At 45.9% G+C, this 14,530-nt stretch overlaps 3 protein-coding genes across 6 annotated transcripts in view; 2 read left to right on the forward strand and 1 right to left on the reverse strand.

Moving 5' to 3' along the window:
- The first annotated feature begins 267 nt into the window (after positions 1-267).
- On the forward strand, positions 268-3,425 carry MED15 (Mediator complex subunit 15). The gene is made up of 7 exons (NM_134684.3): positions 268-420; positions 478-1,249; positions 1,309-2,020; positions 2,291-2,433; positions 2,488-3,106; positions 3,171-3,270; positions 3,333-3,425. The coding sequence occupies exons 1-5, from the start codon at positions 368-370 to the stop codon at positions 3,055-3,057; spliced, it is 2,250 nt and encodes a 749-aa protein (NP_608528.1). The 5' UTR covers positions 268-367; the 3' UTR covers positions 3,058-3,106; positions 3,171-3,270; positions 3,333-3,425.
- A 49-nt stretch (positions 3,426-3,474) lies between these two features.
- Positions 3,475-14,530, forward strand: part of ush (u-shaped) — a 64,341-nt gene continuing 53,285 nt past the window's right edge. For both annotated transcript variants that reach the window (NM_001272902.1, NM_001272901.1), the window contains exon 1: positions 3,475-3,586. The gene's annotated coding sequence lies outside the window, so the exon portion shown is untranslated. The remainder of the gene's footprint in view (positions 3,587-14,530) is intronic.
- cbt (cabut) lies at positions 3,701-6,943 on the reverse strand. 3 transcript variants are annotated; one of them, NM_164384.2, is made up of 2 exons: positions 6,662-6,943; positions 3,701-5,459 (listed from the first exon to the last, which is right to left on the reverse strand). In NM_164384.2, the coding sequence occupies exons 1-2, from the start codon at positions 6,728-6,730 to the stop codon at positions 4,242-4,244; spliced, it is 1,287 nt and encodes a 428-aa protein (NP_722636.1). In that variant the 5' UTR covers positions 6,731-6,943; the 3' UTR covers positions 3,701-4,241. The 3 variants fall into 3 exon arrangements, with proteins under 3 accessions (NP_722636.1, NP_001259832.1, NP_608529.2); NM_001272903.1 differs by having other exon boundaries at positions 6,342-6,943; NM_134685.3 differs by having other exon boundaries at positions 3,701-6,943.

Genomic DNA, 14,530 nt, shown 5'->3' on the forward strand with positions numbered 1-14,530 from the left:
AATAAATTTTTGTTGTAATATTTTATGAAAACTATATAGTATTTTCTTCTGAAGTATTGGTTCATTGTCACATATTTTTTTGGAATTATTTCCATGTGCTAGCTAAATTGGGTCTTTTTAAATAATTTAAAAGTTTTTCAAATATTCATTTAATATTTCTGGTCAATGGAATTAAAATACATATTCGAAAGACCGTTACAAGAAATATAAAATTCTGTTAATTAACATTGACATTTCAGAGAGCCTTCTGACATTTAGGCAGTTGCCTGAAACGGTCACACTGTGCTCAGAGAAGAAGAATGGGTTTGTGAGGAAATCGAGATTAAATTAATTTAAGTGTCAAAAATTCACTTCACTGTTTACCAATATGACCGAGGACTGGCAGAGTCAAAAGTTTCGTCAGAATGTCATCTCCAAAATGTAATTTCGAAAGATTTCTGCGATTTCCAAGTAGTTGAAACTTCTGTTTCTTTGCAGCCACGACTTATTGCCACCGAATGCGCAGGACCAGACTAAAAATGCCGGCGTTATGGAGAACCACATATTTCGAAAGTCGCGTACTAAGGACGAGTATTTAGGTCTGGTAGCCAAGCTCTTTATGCATTACAAAGACATGTCACGAAAGTCCCAGCAACAGCAGCAGCAGCAACAACAGCAGGGTGGCCCGCCCCCAAATGCGGAAATGGGCGGCGGGCAGAATATGATGCAGGATCCACTGAACGCACTTCAGAATCTTGCCAGTCAAGGAAATCGCAATCCCCAGATGATGCCCATGGGCGCCGGAGGAGGAGCGCCAGTGCCCGGTGGCCCCGGAACTGCCTCTAACTTGCTACAATCCCTGAATCAGCAGCGCCCTGGACAGCAGCAAATGCAGCCCATGTCAAATATCCGTGGCCAAATGCCCATGGGTGCCGGAGGAGCTGGTGCCCAGCAGATGATGCAGGTTCAACAGATGCAGCAAGGTGGGAATGCCCCCGGAGTGATGAACGTAATGGGCGCCGGCGGCGGGCAAAATCAGGGACAGATTGTCGGTAATCCCGGGCAGCAAATGGGCGTGGGCGTTGGCATGCCTAACCAAATGGTAGGACCGGGACCGAACAGTGGACCCGCCGTTGGCGGAGCTGGCGGACCAAATGCTGCTCCAGGAGCAGGCGGACCCGGGCCAAATCAGATGCAGGGCGGACCAATGAACGTAAATGCCATGCAACAGATGCCTCCCATGCAGCAGATTCAGCAGAACCAATTGGGGGCAAGTGCTATCATTGCTGACTATGATAAATTAATTATATTCATCGTTCCTTTCTTTAGATGGGCATGAATCCCATGATGCGGATGGGCCAAGGCAACGGAATGGGCGGGCCACAAGGAATGCCCGGCCAGGGTATGCAGGGAATGCCGCAGGGACCACACAATGTAGTTGGCGGACCTGCGGGTCAGCAACAAGTGGGTGGAGCAGGCCTGCCCCCCAACGCTGTGCAACAGGGAGGAATGAACCCCATGGGCGGTATGGGCGTGAACATGCCACCGAATTTGCAGCAAAAACCAAATATGCCCATGGGCCAGGCGGGTCAGATGTTTCCCGGTAATCGAGGAGGTGTGGGAGTGGGTGGACAGCAGCCGGGACAGCCCTTCATGCGATCCAGTCCCTCTCCAGCAGATGCTCAGCAATTACAGCAACAGGCGCAGCTTCAGCAAATGCAACAACAGCAGCAACAGCTGGTGGTGGGCAATCAGACGCCAACACAGCAACCTCCGACTCCGCAGATGCCCACGCCCAATATGATTCCTAGTCCGGCACTGGTTCCCCAGTCCAGTCCGCAGATGATGCAGATGCAGAATTCGCAGCGCAATATTCGGCAGCAGTCTCCAAGTGCCTCGATCAACACTCCTGGCCAGGTTACTGGTAACAGTCCATTTAATCCCCAGGAGGAGGCATTATACCGCGAGAAATACAAGCAGCTGACCAAGTACATTGAGCCACTGAAGCGGATGCTTGCCAAGATCAGTAACGACGGAACCAGTAAGTAGATAATACCCTCACGTTTCGTTTTTTTCGCAGCTATTGCATTTTTAAATCGTTTGCTGATTACTGAAATGCTGTAAATGCTATAAACCGCGTCAAATAATATAATTTAAGAATTATATAATCGTTTTTGCGAGGCCAAATGCAAGGACTAACTAACCAAAAACAAAAGTTTAATGCAAACTTACTCGGGTTTATATATTTCCTAGTAGTTATATTCTCGAAGTATATGTTATCGTAAAACTAATATTATATCTTCTTTAATAGATGTGGAGAAGATGACAAAGATGAGCAAGTTGTTGGAGATTCTCTGCAATCCTACACAGCGCGTGCCGCTGGAGACTCTACTTAAGTGTGAAAAAGCGCTTGAGAAGATGGATCTCATCTCCTATTCCGGCCAGCAGTTTGGTGTAAGTATATCTACATCCAACGGGCCAATTTATTATATTCTTCGTTATACCTAGAAATCCTCAAATCCATTGCTGGAGGTTATAAATACAACGCTGCAAAGTCCTGTAGCAAATCACACATTGTATCGCACATTCCGACCCACTTTGGAGCTGCTCTTTGGTACGGATATAACAGCTCCAGTGCCCGCAAAGCGACCTCGGGTGGAAGAAAAGTCCACGTCTTTTGAGCAGGAAGTGCCACATGTGCTTCAAGGGGAAATTGCTAGGCTCGATACCAAGTTTAAAGTGAAATTGGACACCACGTCACAGATCAACAACAAGGCCATTCGCTTGATTTGTTGCCTGGATGACAAAAGGTTGCCTAGTGTTCCGCCCGTAAGTGTGAGTGTGCCGGAGGAATATCCGTGGCAGGCTCCGGACTGCTCCTTGGCGGAACAGGAGTATTCAGCCACCCCCTTCCTGCAGACGGTGCAACAAGCTCTCATTGCCCGCATCTCGAAGTTGCCCAAGAACTACTCGCTCTCACATTTGTTGGACACCTGGGAGATGGCCGTGCGACAGGCGTGTTCCCCGCAATCGAAACCCAGAGCAGTCTGTGAACTTTCCACTTTGCTGGGAGTTTAGCCCAACTATTTGGTTAAATTCAACTATAACATTAAATCTTAAGCTAAAAGTGCGTACGCTGCAAAAAAATTACTATTTATTTTAAAATCTTTCTAATTTCTGTTTTGTTCTAGATATATTTTTATATTTGTTGGAAGTTTTACCTAACTATCCGGCCTAATCAACTATAAACATTTTTTCTATTTACGCTGGGCAAAAAGTGTGGAAAGTTTAGTAAGTTTATATCTTGTTTAATTTTAAATCAATGGATATTGAAAATTTTAATTTCATTTTAGATTCCCAAAATGCCCCTCTGTTTTGGGTAAATACATTTTAACATATAAGACAAATGGCTTTTATAGCTAAAATAAAATAAAACCAATTATTTCAAAGAATATTGAGCTGCACCGCATTGAAACATCCTTCTATATACACAACACACTCATCCACTCATCAAGCAAAAAACATTCCACACTCAAGACTTAGTTCAATACCAAAATGGGGCTACATACTTTGCAAATTGTTTCAGTCGGATGAGATTTTTAAAAAGGTAAGCATAAACAATTTGGAATAGGGCTTGTCATTCTAAAAAAAAATTAAGTCACCGCAATAGACTTCTGCCCAATTACGCTTCCCTCCCAATTCATAGAATAACTTTAGTTTTCTTTGGAAAATATGTATATTTTCATTTGTTGAGATTGGAATCGTGCGATGATCCATTATTCTATTTGTTTTCATTTTCTTTTTTTCACATTTAGCAATAAATACAATTGTGTGTGTTTTAGCTTAAGAGAATTACACTGACAACTATGGTACAATAGAAAAGAGTTAAGAAAACTTAAATATCACAGATGTTGGACGCCGAATGCGTCTCTTTATAGTATGTACAAACACTAGGGATATTCAGAATATTAATCTGAAGAAGATCGCTTAGATAAGAAGTGTGCTGTGTGCTCCTGGAAAGAAGTGGCATCTATCCGATTTGGGTATTACGTATTGAATTTGAAGTTGATATATGCACAAAACGGTGACAAGATCTAGCTCCTAACTAAGCTTAAGTCTACACCAGCTACATGAGAGCGAGAAGGCATTTCGAATTTGACTCAGATGTTAATTTGTTTTGAAATTTGGTGGGAATTCATCTCTGTTTAGCTGGCGATACTGTGGGGCTGAGATTGGTTCTGATGCTGCTCGCATTGCTCTTCTCATCGCTGCACTTGAAGCAGGGTTCCGCCGAAGGTGAAACTGCTGGCCTGCTGCTGTAGCCTCAGCAGATCTTGGGCGCTGTAGACTTGCAAGCTGGCGGAACTGATGGGCGAGGAACTAGCGCTGGAGCCCGCCGGTGCTATCGCTCGCAAATGGAGCGAGGCATCGCAGAGGGAAGCCGCTACCGAAGCTGATGTGTTGTTGTTGGCCAGGGAGACATGTCGATTCACTCCGTTCGCCTTGTCCTTGTTGTGCCGTTTGACGTGCTTCGACAGGTGATCGCTTCTCATGAATTTCTTCTGGCAGACGCTGCACTGGAATTTCTTTTCACCGGTGTGGGTCCGTTTGTGTCGGGACAACTCATCGGAACGGGAGAATCGTTTGTCACAGTTCTCCCACTTGCAGATAAAGGGTCGCTCGCCGGTGTGAACCCTCTGGTGGGCCTTCAGATGACTGCTTTTGAAGTAATTCTTGCCGCAATCGGGAAAACTGCACTCGTAGATGCGACTTCTGGTGGCCGCCGCCTGGGCGGCCGTAATTCTGGTTGTTAGTTTCTCCTCGGACATTGTTGGCGTTTTGGGTACGGGTGTGGGGCTCTGTTGGGCGGCCACTGTGCTGAGCAGGATAAGTTGGCTGGCAGACGAAGCTACTGGGCTAACATATATCGGTGTCAGAATAGGTTTTATTTCCTCCTCCTTGATGCATTCCGCTGGAGCAGGTGGCGTTACAAGCTTCGCAACTGGTGTCTCGGGTGTTTGTACTGGGGGTAGTGCCACTTCTGCAGCACGCTTTCTGTTCATTTTGAACTTGAGATTGCGCCACACATTGGCCTCTGGATAGTCGTCCTCCACAGTGGGTGGTACTGAACTTGTACTTGTGTTTGTGTTGGAAGAGGAACTACAGCAGGAGGTGGAACTAGATGAGTTCTCGTCTTGGCTACTAGAAGAGACAGCGCCAGAACTGTTGACCCGCATGATGACGCTAACCCTTTCCGCTTTCTGATCATCGTCCAGCTTTTGATCCGGCGGCGGTGTCATGCTCATAGCAGGTTGTTCCAAACGGGGTTTCTTGTTGGGAACCGCTATTTCGGGAGCCTCGTCTTCCGTGTCCGATGGATTTGGTGTAATAATCCCTCCATTTTTCTGACTCTTTTGGGCCACCAGCTTGAGCTTTGCCTTTAGCAGATTCTCGTTCACCTGTTGTTCGTCCTTGGCGACCTGGAAAAGGAAAGAACAAGTTCAGGGTTAGTCAGAGTTCGTTAACATTGTCGAGTTTATGTTCTGAGGAGTGCATTCACATTCACAGTCCCATTCACTTTTCGCTGACCAGCATTGACCCACAATAACTTTTCCTCGCAATTCGCTAATTACGCCGGCGGCTGACAAGGCCGTTCACCGTTAACCTTCACACACCCTGCAATACCCCGCCCAACCCCAGGTTCAATGCTCCTTCGAAAGGCCAAGGGAACTTTGTTTTTGGCGGTTTTTGAACTCTTTTAAAGGCCGTTTGGGGTGACAGAATATTACTCATTAACTGTTGCTGCCAGCTGTGCTTTAAATTATAGACGTATGTAAATGTTAAAGGTGAATACTGTATTGATGACCACATAAAAGTCTTTAAATTGATGTGCTCCTGACAGAAACAAAAAATGTCTTAAAATTTTAAAAACTGTTCTTAATATGGACTTTTCAAATTTCACTACTTAATTTTTAAGGATGAAAACATGAGCAACTGTTGCGTTTTCGGCGCATATTCTAGAACCATTTAAAAATTGCGCCTAAAAGCATGCAAGGAAAATGCAGCCACACCACCAGTATTATTATGACGTGCCTCAGGTGGGTGATTTCATGGGGAAGGCGAATGCGAGGGGTGTATTATGACTCGTGCGAAGACGTCGAAATCTTTTTATGGGCTCGGCACGTTGCGCTCTAATGTGCGACAGTGTTTGTTTGTTTCTTTCTTGGCCAGATAAAAAACGAGCCAGAAATGTGACATGGTTTTATGGGTTGGGGCTTGGCCTGTTTGCCTAGCTTTTGGCTAGGCCCTCTCTTTCCTCTCACACTCCACCGCTCGCCTACAGTTGCCAATTGGCAACTCACCTTCTCTCTTTTGCTTTTCTGTTGTTTTTTCCTAGTGGTGCCAAGTCCAATGTTCAGCTGCGGCCTCTCGCTCGCACTCACACATCACTCGCTGTGCATGCGGTGTTCACGTGAAAGCGTGTTGGCTGCGTGATCGCATGGCTGTGTGCGAGTGCGAGCGGGACGAGGCACTTTGTTTTTAGAAACGCGGCAAGTGGGAGCGAGAGCGAGCTAAGTACGATTCCGTTTGATTTTCCGCTGCCTTGAATGCACTATCCCCACTCAATAAGCACTAATTACACTAGCGTACACTGTATATATCCACTTTGTAGGTCACTTACGATTTCCAACTTGTTTTCCCTTAGTGGGGGCGTTGCGGGTGGTGAAGGTAGCAAGGTATCCATGTCCATTGCACTTTCAAATTTCAGTTGCACTCTCTTTTTTTTATTGAAGAGTCTGTGTTTGTTTGTTTGTTTTGTTCCGGGGCTAATCACTTGGTTTAATCTCAGTTTGTGTAGATTTTTGCACTTCAGCTAACTTTGCACTGGCGCTTTCAAGTGCCGCTTGCCGTTTTGGAGCGAAGGCGAACCGTTGCGTTCGGAATTCAAGAGACGAATGAAAAAGGCAAAGCCATTCAGCTCCCAGCAGAGCTGCCGCCGCCGACGCCGCTGCCGGCAGAGGCTGTGCAAGTGTGAGTGAGTGGAGCCGCCGACGACGTAATCACTTGGAAACGGGCAAGTGTGTGTGAGCGGGCCATCGTCATCGGCAGTGGAGCAACCAGTGCAATGTAACCCGGACGAACATCAGCCAGCAACGTGGGCAGCACCTCCTCGGCTCCTCTCTCTCGGGCGCAAAAAAGAAAAAGGTCAGGTCTCCTGCTCACTCACCTCTCAGCAACCCACGTGCACCGGACAAAATAGCCCGTAAAGAATGACATCTCTGTTAACTCAATTTTAGACTGTAATGTTGGTTGGCAATAAGTTAAAAGAGATTCAGGTGAACCCAAATCGTTTTTAGTAAACTCTCTAAAAGTGTATGGCTATTTTAAATGTTGCCATCTTTTCCGAGAAGACCCAAAAAATCACCGAAGCGATTTCTTTCTGTGCAGGACACAGACACACAGCCAGTAGGAGAGAGGCCCGCAGAGCACGTAATCAACGCATGGACGTCATCAGCTGTTCACTGCGGGGTCTTGTGTTTGGTGCTATAGAGAACGGGTCAGTAGAGGAGGAGCTGGGGAGGGTGTGGGGCTCCATCGGCTGTCTATTCATGGGCTGTGCATGCCCCAGCCGCGTGCACAGCGCACACCAACCGACACACTCACAGACACACCCCAAAGCCGTGTCTGAGTAGCTGACGTAGTTGTTGCCACGGAAGTCTGTGAATAATCGGCTGAAAAAATACTTTAAAACTGGCTCGAAACCTGGCAGACGCCCCTCAAGCTGAAATCTAAGACCTGGCCGCATATATTTGCATTAACTTTGGAAGTCTGACTTTAAGCAGACACGGATTTCATTAATAAACGAAAGGCATAGTGCGAAAGCAGGAGAGTATGGGAGCTCAACAGTTGACGGGGAGCATTGCCAGGCCCAAGAAACTGGGAGATAACAAAGATGAGTCACGAAAAGCAGGCATTTCAAAATCCTCTTATTCACCACCAGTGAATGCATGTAACTCAATTAAGTCGTCAATTGATTACATTTATTTTGTTTGAAAACCCTCCTAGGACACGGGTAAATTCTACCTGGCAATGCTCGCGTTTCGCCTGTAACAGTTTTCAAAGCAAAAAGGGGCTCGTACACAGAGCACACACACCAAAGAGCGAGCGGCAGAAACAGCTGTGGTTATTGGCGCTCTCTTGCGCAACAACAACGAATAACTAGCACGCCATACCCCACACCAGACTTGTGGGGCGACTGTTCAGGCCGTGTAGGGTATTCAGGGGTAGCATGGGAGCAGCTAGATTAGATGCAGATCTCTGAAAAGTTTAAGTTTTATTTTTCTTCACATTCCCTAAAAAGAAATTTTATATTTGTCGTTACTAAATTAATGTCATTCCATCCGTCTCCTACTGCTTTATCGCCGCTTTTAGAGGGTATGCCCAAGTGGACCCCTCGAAAATAACCTTCTTGACGGCTGAACAGCTCGCCTGCGTGTTTTATGGTGTGCGTGAGTGTCTGTGTGGGTCCGTCTGGTATCACGCGTTGACCTCATGATGTTCACGTGAACATTTGTTGATACTTTGCCTGAGCGGACGAGTGAGTGAGTGCGAGTGAGACGAGGCGAAAATGCCAGCAGTCTGTGGCGTGCCTATCTGTGCGCTTGTGTGCGTGTGGGGGTTTGCAGTACTTGCGTTTTTGTTTTTGTCTTTGCTTCGTGTTTGTGATTGGAATCGGAATTCGTGTGTAAATTTTGCGCGGAACTTGAAGCGATGGCCTCCACTCTCTCGCGAATGTGGGCGTGTAAATGGGCCGATATACCGTTACCGCACCCCTCTCCATTGCGCCCCACCCCCCGCATTTTGAATGCAAACTGCGGCGCAGTTGAAGCTCCCCACCGGCCAGCTCCTCCAGTCCTCGCAAATCCATCAAGCGGGAATTCATGTGCATTGCGGAGGCTGAACACAATCAGCAGCCGCAGGTTAGATCTAAAAATAGACGTATATCTCGGCTCCCCGGCGGGTTCAAGTTCAGTTCCCTTGACTTGCATTCGCCCACGGAGCTCCCACGCCCACCCACTCAATCTGGGATGGCGAAATCTGGACTCGCAGAACTCACGTGTGCCCACGCACATTTTCGGAAACGCACGTAGGCCGCTGACTACTGGAAAAAACTGAGTGTCAGTGCTATAGAATTGCACAATAGAATTGCTGTATTACATATATTTTTTTAGTTTGTTAATTCATTGCTTATTCCTCACTAACAATACTGAAAACTAAAAATAACTCTTTGATTTAGATTTCAAAACTTGTTCCTACAACACAAAAGCAAGCAAAATACCTTTTTTTCGGTGTGTCAAAGGCCGACTTAGAAATACAATATATATATGTATATGTATGTTATATGTACATATAACTCATCGTTTTTCGCAGAGCGAGTTTGCGCATTGACGTAACTCTCTTCTGGCATCTGGCATTACGTAGCAGACTCGTTGGCTCGGTGACGTCACACCCACGCTGGCTCCTTGCTCCTGTTGCGCGTCAAAGGTCACAGCATAATAAGCGTGACGTTGGCGTGAGCTTCTGCCGGGTTCAAGGCCTCCTACGCTCCTTTTTTCTTATTAACGAGGAGAGGAATCGCATGCAGAATAAAGCCTAAGGCGCAAGCAGACAACTTTCCGTCGGTGGAGTTGGTCGAAATGTCAATCACAGGTGGACCCTGACGTCAGAGGGCCTCGAAAAAGAACGCTGCTTATTGATATTATTCATATATCCATTTAATCATGTACTCAACGAGTGGCACACAGTCTGACCAAAAGTCATAAGGAACTGGTCTATAATTCGGCACGGCAACAACGTCAAACGCGTCAAATGCGACGCCCATTTTCCTAGTTTCCCTCGATTCCCATTCACAAACATTTCCCACACAGTTTCTGTTTGTTGGCCTCTGCTTGCACGCGGGCGTGGACGACGCTACAACGTCGTCCGAAAAAAGCGCCAAGATCGTCAAAACTCTCCATGACGTCATGAGCCCAACTCGTGACTCCAAGTGCAGACTTCGTTAGTTTCTTGGTTTCATATTGCTTACCAGCCTTTGTCAGAAGTCAAAAGAATCAGAAATTTCCATTTAGCACGCATGTAAACATGTTTACAAACAAGAAGATTTTCCCCAATTGAACAGATTATGGGGGTTCTTCGAATTGGTGCAACTAGTTCGATGGAAAGATACTAATCAATGGAATCGGAATTTCCCCTTGTATTGTAATTGTCAAGTCTACAATATTTAAAGAAAGTATCTTGTAAATTTGTTTATGAACTATCTCATATTTCACCATGACGCGCAACCTTCTTATTGGTCTATATGGCGGTCACATATGCCAAATATCAAAATATTTATCTTTGTTATAAAGACTCACATGACTAACTCGAATCTAATGAGTGATTCCCGATCTCTTTTTCCACTATTGCTCAGCAAAAGAAACCAAATTATTTAATTAGAAGTGCAATATGTTTTTGAAGGTTTAATTTAATCTGTGATAAGGATGTCTGACTTTGAAATATATGTATAAAAACTGCCCTTATAGAAGATTTTCTATAACTAGCCCCCATTCTTCCGGCCCTTGCCACCCACTTATCACGAATCTTAATCCCCCCTACAAAATGATGCACTTGCTCTCCCTAAGTCGATTTTTCTCCCTGCCTACGTGCCCACCGACGCGTTGCTCCAAAGTTGGAAGCTAAGTCGGAACAGAATGGAACGGAACGCGGAGAACCGGCGTCTACGAATCTTCGGAGCAAGGCTAAGTGGGGTCTACTATGAGCACAATGCTAAGAGAGCAAGGGAAGGGGCATAGACGACCTTCAGTCGGGATTGCGGTCTTACCAATGGAAATTTACGATGCTGCGAAGGTTCGCCCTGGTCAATGTTTAATGCGTTTTCTCTGGCTGCCCCTTTTCTCCCTCGCACCTCTCGCATTTATTCTCATACGATTTCCCGTTCTGGCTGCCGGTAAAAATCGACCTTGGCCCAGTTCCTATAGCTGCCAAATGTTTGTATGAACTTGAAAGTTGTTGTCCCTGGAATGCAAAACGAAATTGGATGTGAATGGCAGAACATAGCATCGTAGGGATATAGACGTCCCTGAACCGGTTCAGGTGAACGCCTTAATGGCAACGAGGCTCATCTCATCATCAGTCAGTCGTGCGCTTGAAATAAACAACATCGTCAATAAGTAGGAAAAATAGTATAGTATATGGGACAAACAAAAGCAAGTATGAGTATTCCGTTTTTCGACTCAGGGATACCCGGTTTATAGAACCTCCGTGTTGCAAGAATTCTTTATTCAACTTTACCTTACATGGATAATAGGATTACTCAATTATTCGGCAGATATATACGTCACGTTCGTTTTGCTACGCTAAATGTTAGCATATTTCAAATCTTTACCTTTGACCTTAAAAAACTTTACAAGATTGTCGCTAAGTAATCGTAGCTACTTTTTAAGTATTTTGCTAGTTGCCTTTAAGTATCTGTGTTTCTAAGCGATACAGATCGAGATGTCCTCTCATAGACACACTTCACACCCATCTCATCTCACTCACGATAAACAGGTGTCTATATCGACAAACACTCGTACGAGCGCAATATCCCCTTGCTCCCCACGAGTACCGCGTATGAATATATGGCACAAACATAAATAAATCTAGAATAAGTGCGCTTGAGGGCGCGGGCGGGGAGGCCGCTGATAGACCCGTTTTTTGTATGCCGCCGCCGACGTAGATTCCAATTCCAATTCCGATGTTGACGAGGTCGCTGGGGCGTCTGATTGGGGCCACGTGAAGTCAACGTGAACAGCCCGCGAAGAATAATAATAATTGCGTTATTCATAAAACGCCGGAATGGACGGAATGGGCGGACATCTCCCCCGGACAGCAGTCGTCCATTTTTGGATCAACCCTACATCGGAGGTTGGGTTCGGGCTCGGTTCGAACTGATAAGGCCGCGCGACTGATAAGCAAGATTCCCAGCTGGCCAGCGCATGGGCAGTCTTTATGTCCGCCTCCATTTCCCTCCGTCCACTTGTCCGTTAGTCTGTCCGTCGGTTAGACTCGTCCGTTAGTCAGTCACAACATGACCAAGAGGCGTGTCTCTTATCAGCGCAGGGGGGTTCTTATCAATTTCCGAGGAGTAGAGCGGTTGGTACTCGCTTCCCATGCGGCGTCAATGGGGGTTTATCAATATGGCAGGGGCTGGACTGAACTCTCGGGGATGGGAACGCGATGGGGGATCGTAAATGCAGGTGATTCGGTTCGTCATCTGCATGGCTGATCTTGAACTAGATTTCTGAATGAAACAAATTAATTTTAGCGACCTGGATTGGGGTTATCTGGGTGGGATTTCATTAAGCTTAATTATTACTTCCGGTAAAGGGAAGACGGCTTAAGGCTAATTCTCTGGCATTAAAAAATGTGTTATATTTTATGCAGCCAACTTATTATACGATGGATAAGTAGCTGTACTTTTCATAGGTACAGTTGCAAAAAGAGCATCATCTGCCAGCGTTATCGAATCAAAAGCTGAAACAAAAGCACAATCAATCTCAAATCCACCGAATTACGCAACCAGGTGTGTTCATCTCATTACATTTCATGTATACATCTCACACCACTTCCGATTTTGTTTATCAAACTCATTTGCCATTCGTCGGCAACGTGACCATTGAAATCGGAATCGGAATCGGGCATGGATCGAGTGTGAATCGGTTGCGAATCGGTTGGCGTGTTTATCTAAACCCGTGCCGTGACGTAGCAGACCTTGTTTATGGGGCGTTGGTTGCTCCACGCTTGTTTTCCTTTTGCGTTTCGCGCACTGGAAAGTGGGCGGGAAGGAGCATGGGGAGTTGATAGGCGACGAACCCGCGATTAATGGATTGCCCTTGACGGGTCGGGTCCGTAAACCCTTTCGCAATGACTGTAGAAGGAGGCTCGCTGCTCGCGGCAGACAAACAATGGAAATTGCCCAAGTGCTCTCAGTGCCTCAATGCGACTGTCTCTTTCGTCGTCGAAGCTTTCTTCCTCTTTCATTTCTGCAATTTATTACTGCGGTGTACTGGTTGGTTCTGTTGATTTTGCTGCCTTATTGACATTGTTGTGTTTGTTGGCTTAAGTGGGCGCGTTTGTGGCTGTGAATGGTGGCTGGCCGGCGAAGGGGGAGCGACTTCTCAGTCTGCCCGCTTATCTCTGGCGATTGCAGACAGACACAGACACGCATTGATTGTATGGCATGGCCCTTATGTATGTTACTCTTCCACTGGGAGAAGAGGAAGTCAAAATGATAGCTTAATGGTGAAAATCAGTTGGGCATAGAAATTACAAGGTATTTATAGTGTTTACCCCAAGAGTTGTTTAGTGCGTGGAGTTATTTTTCTCAAAATAATACATCCACTGTGTTGTTGTGAACTGGAATTTTCCCGAATTTACAGATTGCCTGATCCCATACTCAAGAATTTTCCCCCCCAACGATGAATAGTCATGAAGGAGAGGCGTGCACAGCGCTTTGGGTATTTAGCACATTTTCTATTGCCCTGCCCTGCTTCTGCTGTTATTTTTTTCGATTTTTTTTTTGGCTAATCGAAGCACGAGCGCAAAAAGTGTATTTTGTTGCTGCTCTGTGCTTGCCCACATTTCATGTATTTTTAGCAAGCCGACGCATTTCAAATAATCAAAAGCAAGGCGCTCGAAATCGAAGCTGTGGCTGTGGAGAAAGAAGAAGTGGCACCGCAGCACCTGAGGACCAAAGAAATAATTAACATATTTTTGCAAATTAGCAATCGTGTGGCCGGGGCCATAAATCGAAGCTGCGAGGGATCGTGTGATCGCATCGAAATCGAAACACTCGCTGTACCATTACTCGATTTTAATATTCTGCCGGGGCTTTTGCACTTTGCAAGGACAACGACGGAAGTGAACATCAAAACATGAGCGAGTCGCAGCTACAAATTGCATTTAAGGTCAGCGAGCAAATTCACGATGCGTTGAACCAAGCCCAGTCAGAAAAAATAAAATAAAATCGAGCATTGCTCATGATGAGAGCTGTGCTGGAGTGCAAAGTAGGCAGGCCGGTCACCCTCGCCACAATAAGGCCAACATCGAGTTAACAAATTAATAATTTGGTCATATTGAAGGGAATAAGTTTTAGAGATCCTCATAAAGCGGGAGCGGCATTGAAAATCAGATGCTCAGCTGATAGTTGATCATGGATGATCAACTACTTAAACTCAGGTTGGGCGGGTTTGACCTTTGGAATGACTTTACCCGTGTCACTAGTTTTCTCTCCCTCTCTCTCTCCCGCTCTCTCTCTCTCTCTCTCTCTCTCTCTCCCTCTTTATGGTTCAACTAGCATAGTATAGTGGTAGTTCCGATCGTCAATCGGTGCTAAAAGTATGTACATGCGTGAGGCGAATGATCGATGTGCAGAAGGTGAAGGTGACTCCAAAGGTGACCCTGAATAAGTGAAGGAGGCGCAAGGTTCGCCAAAATCCGACTTACGAGT

The sequence above is a fragment of the Drosophila melanogaster genome, chromosome 2L (assembly GCF_000001215.4).
Source record: "Drosophila melanogaster chromosome 2L".
Lineage (NCBI taxonomy): Eukaryota > Metazoa > Arthropoda > Insecta > Diptera > Drosophilidae > Drosophila > Drosophila melanogaster.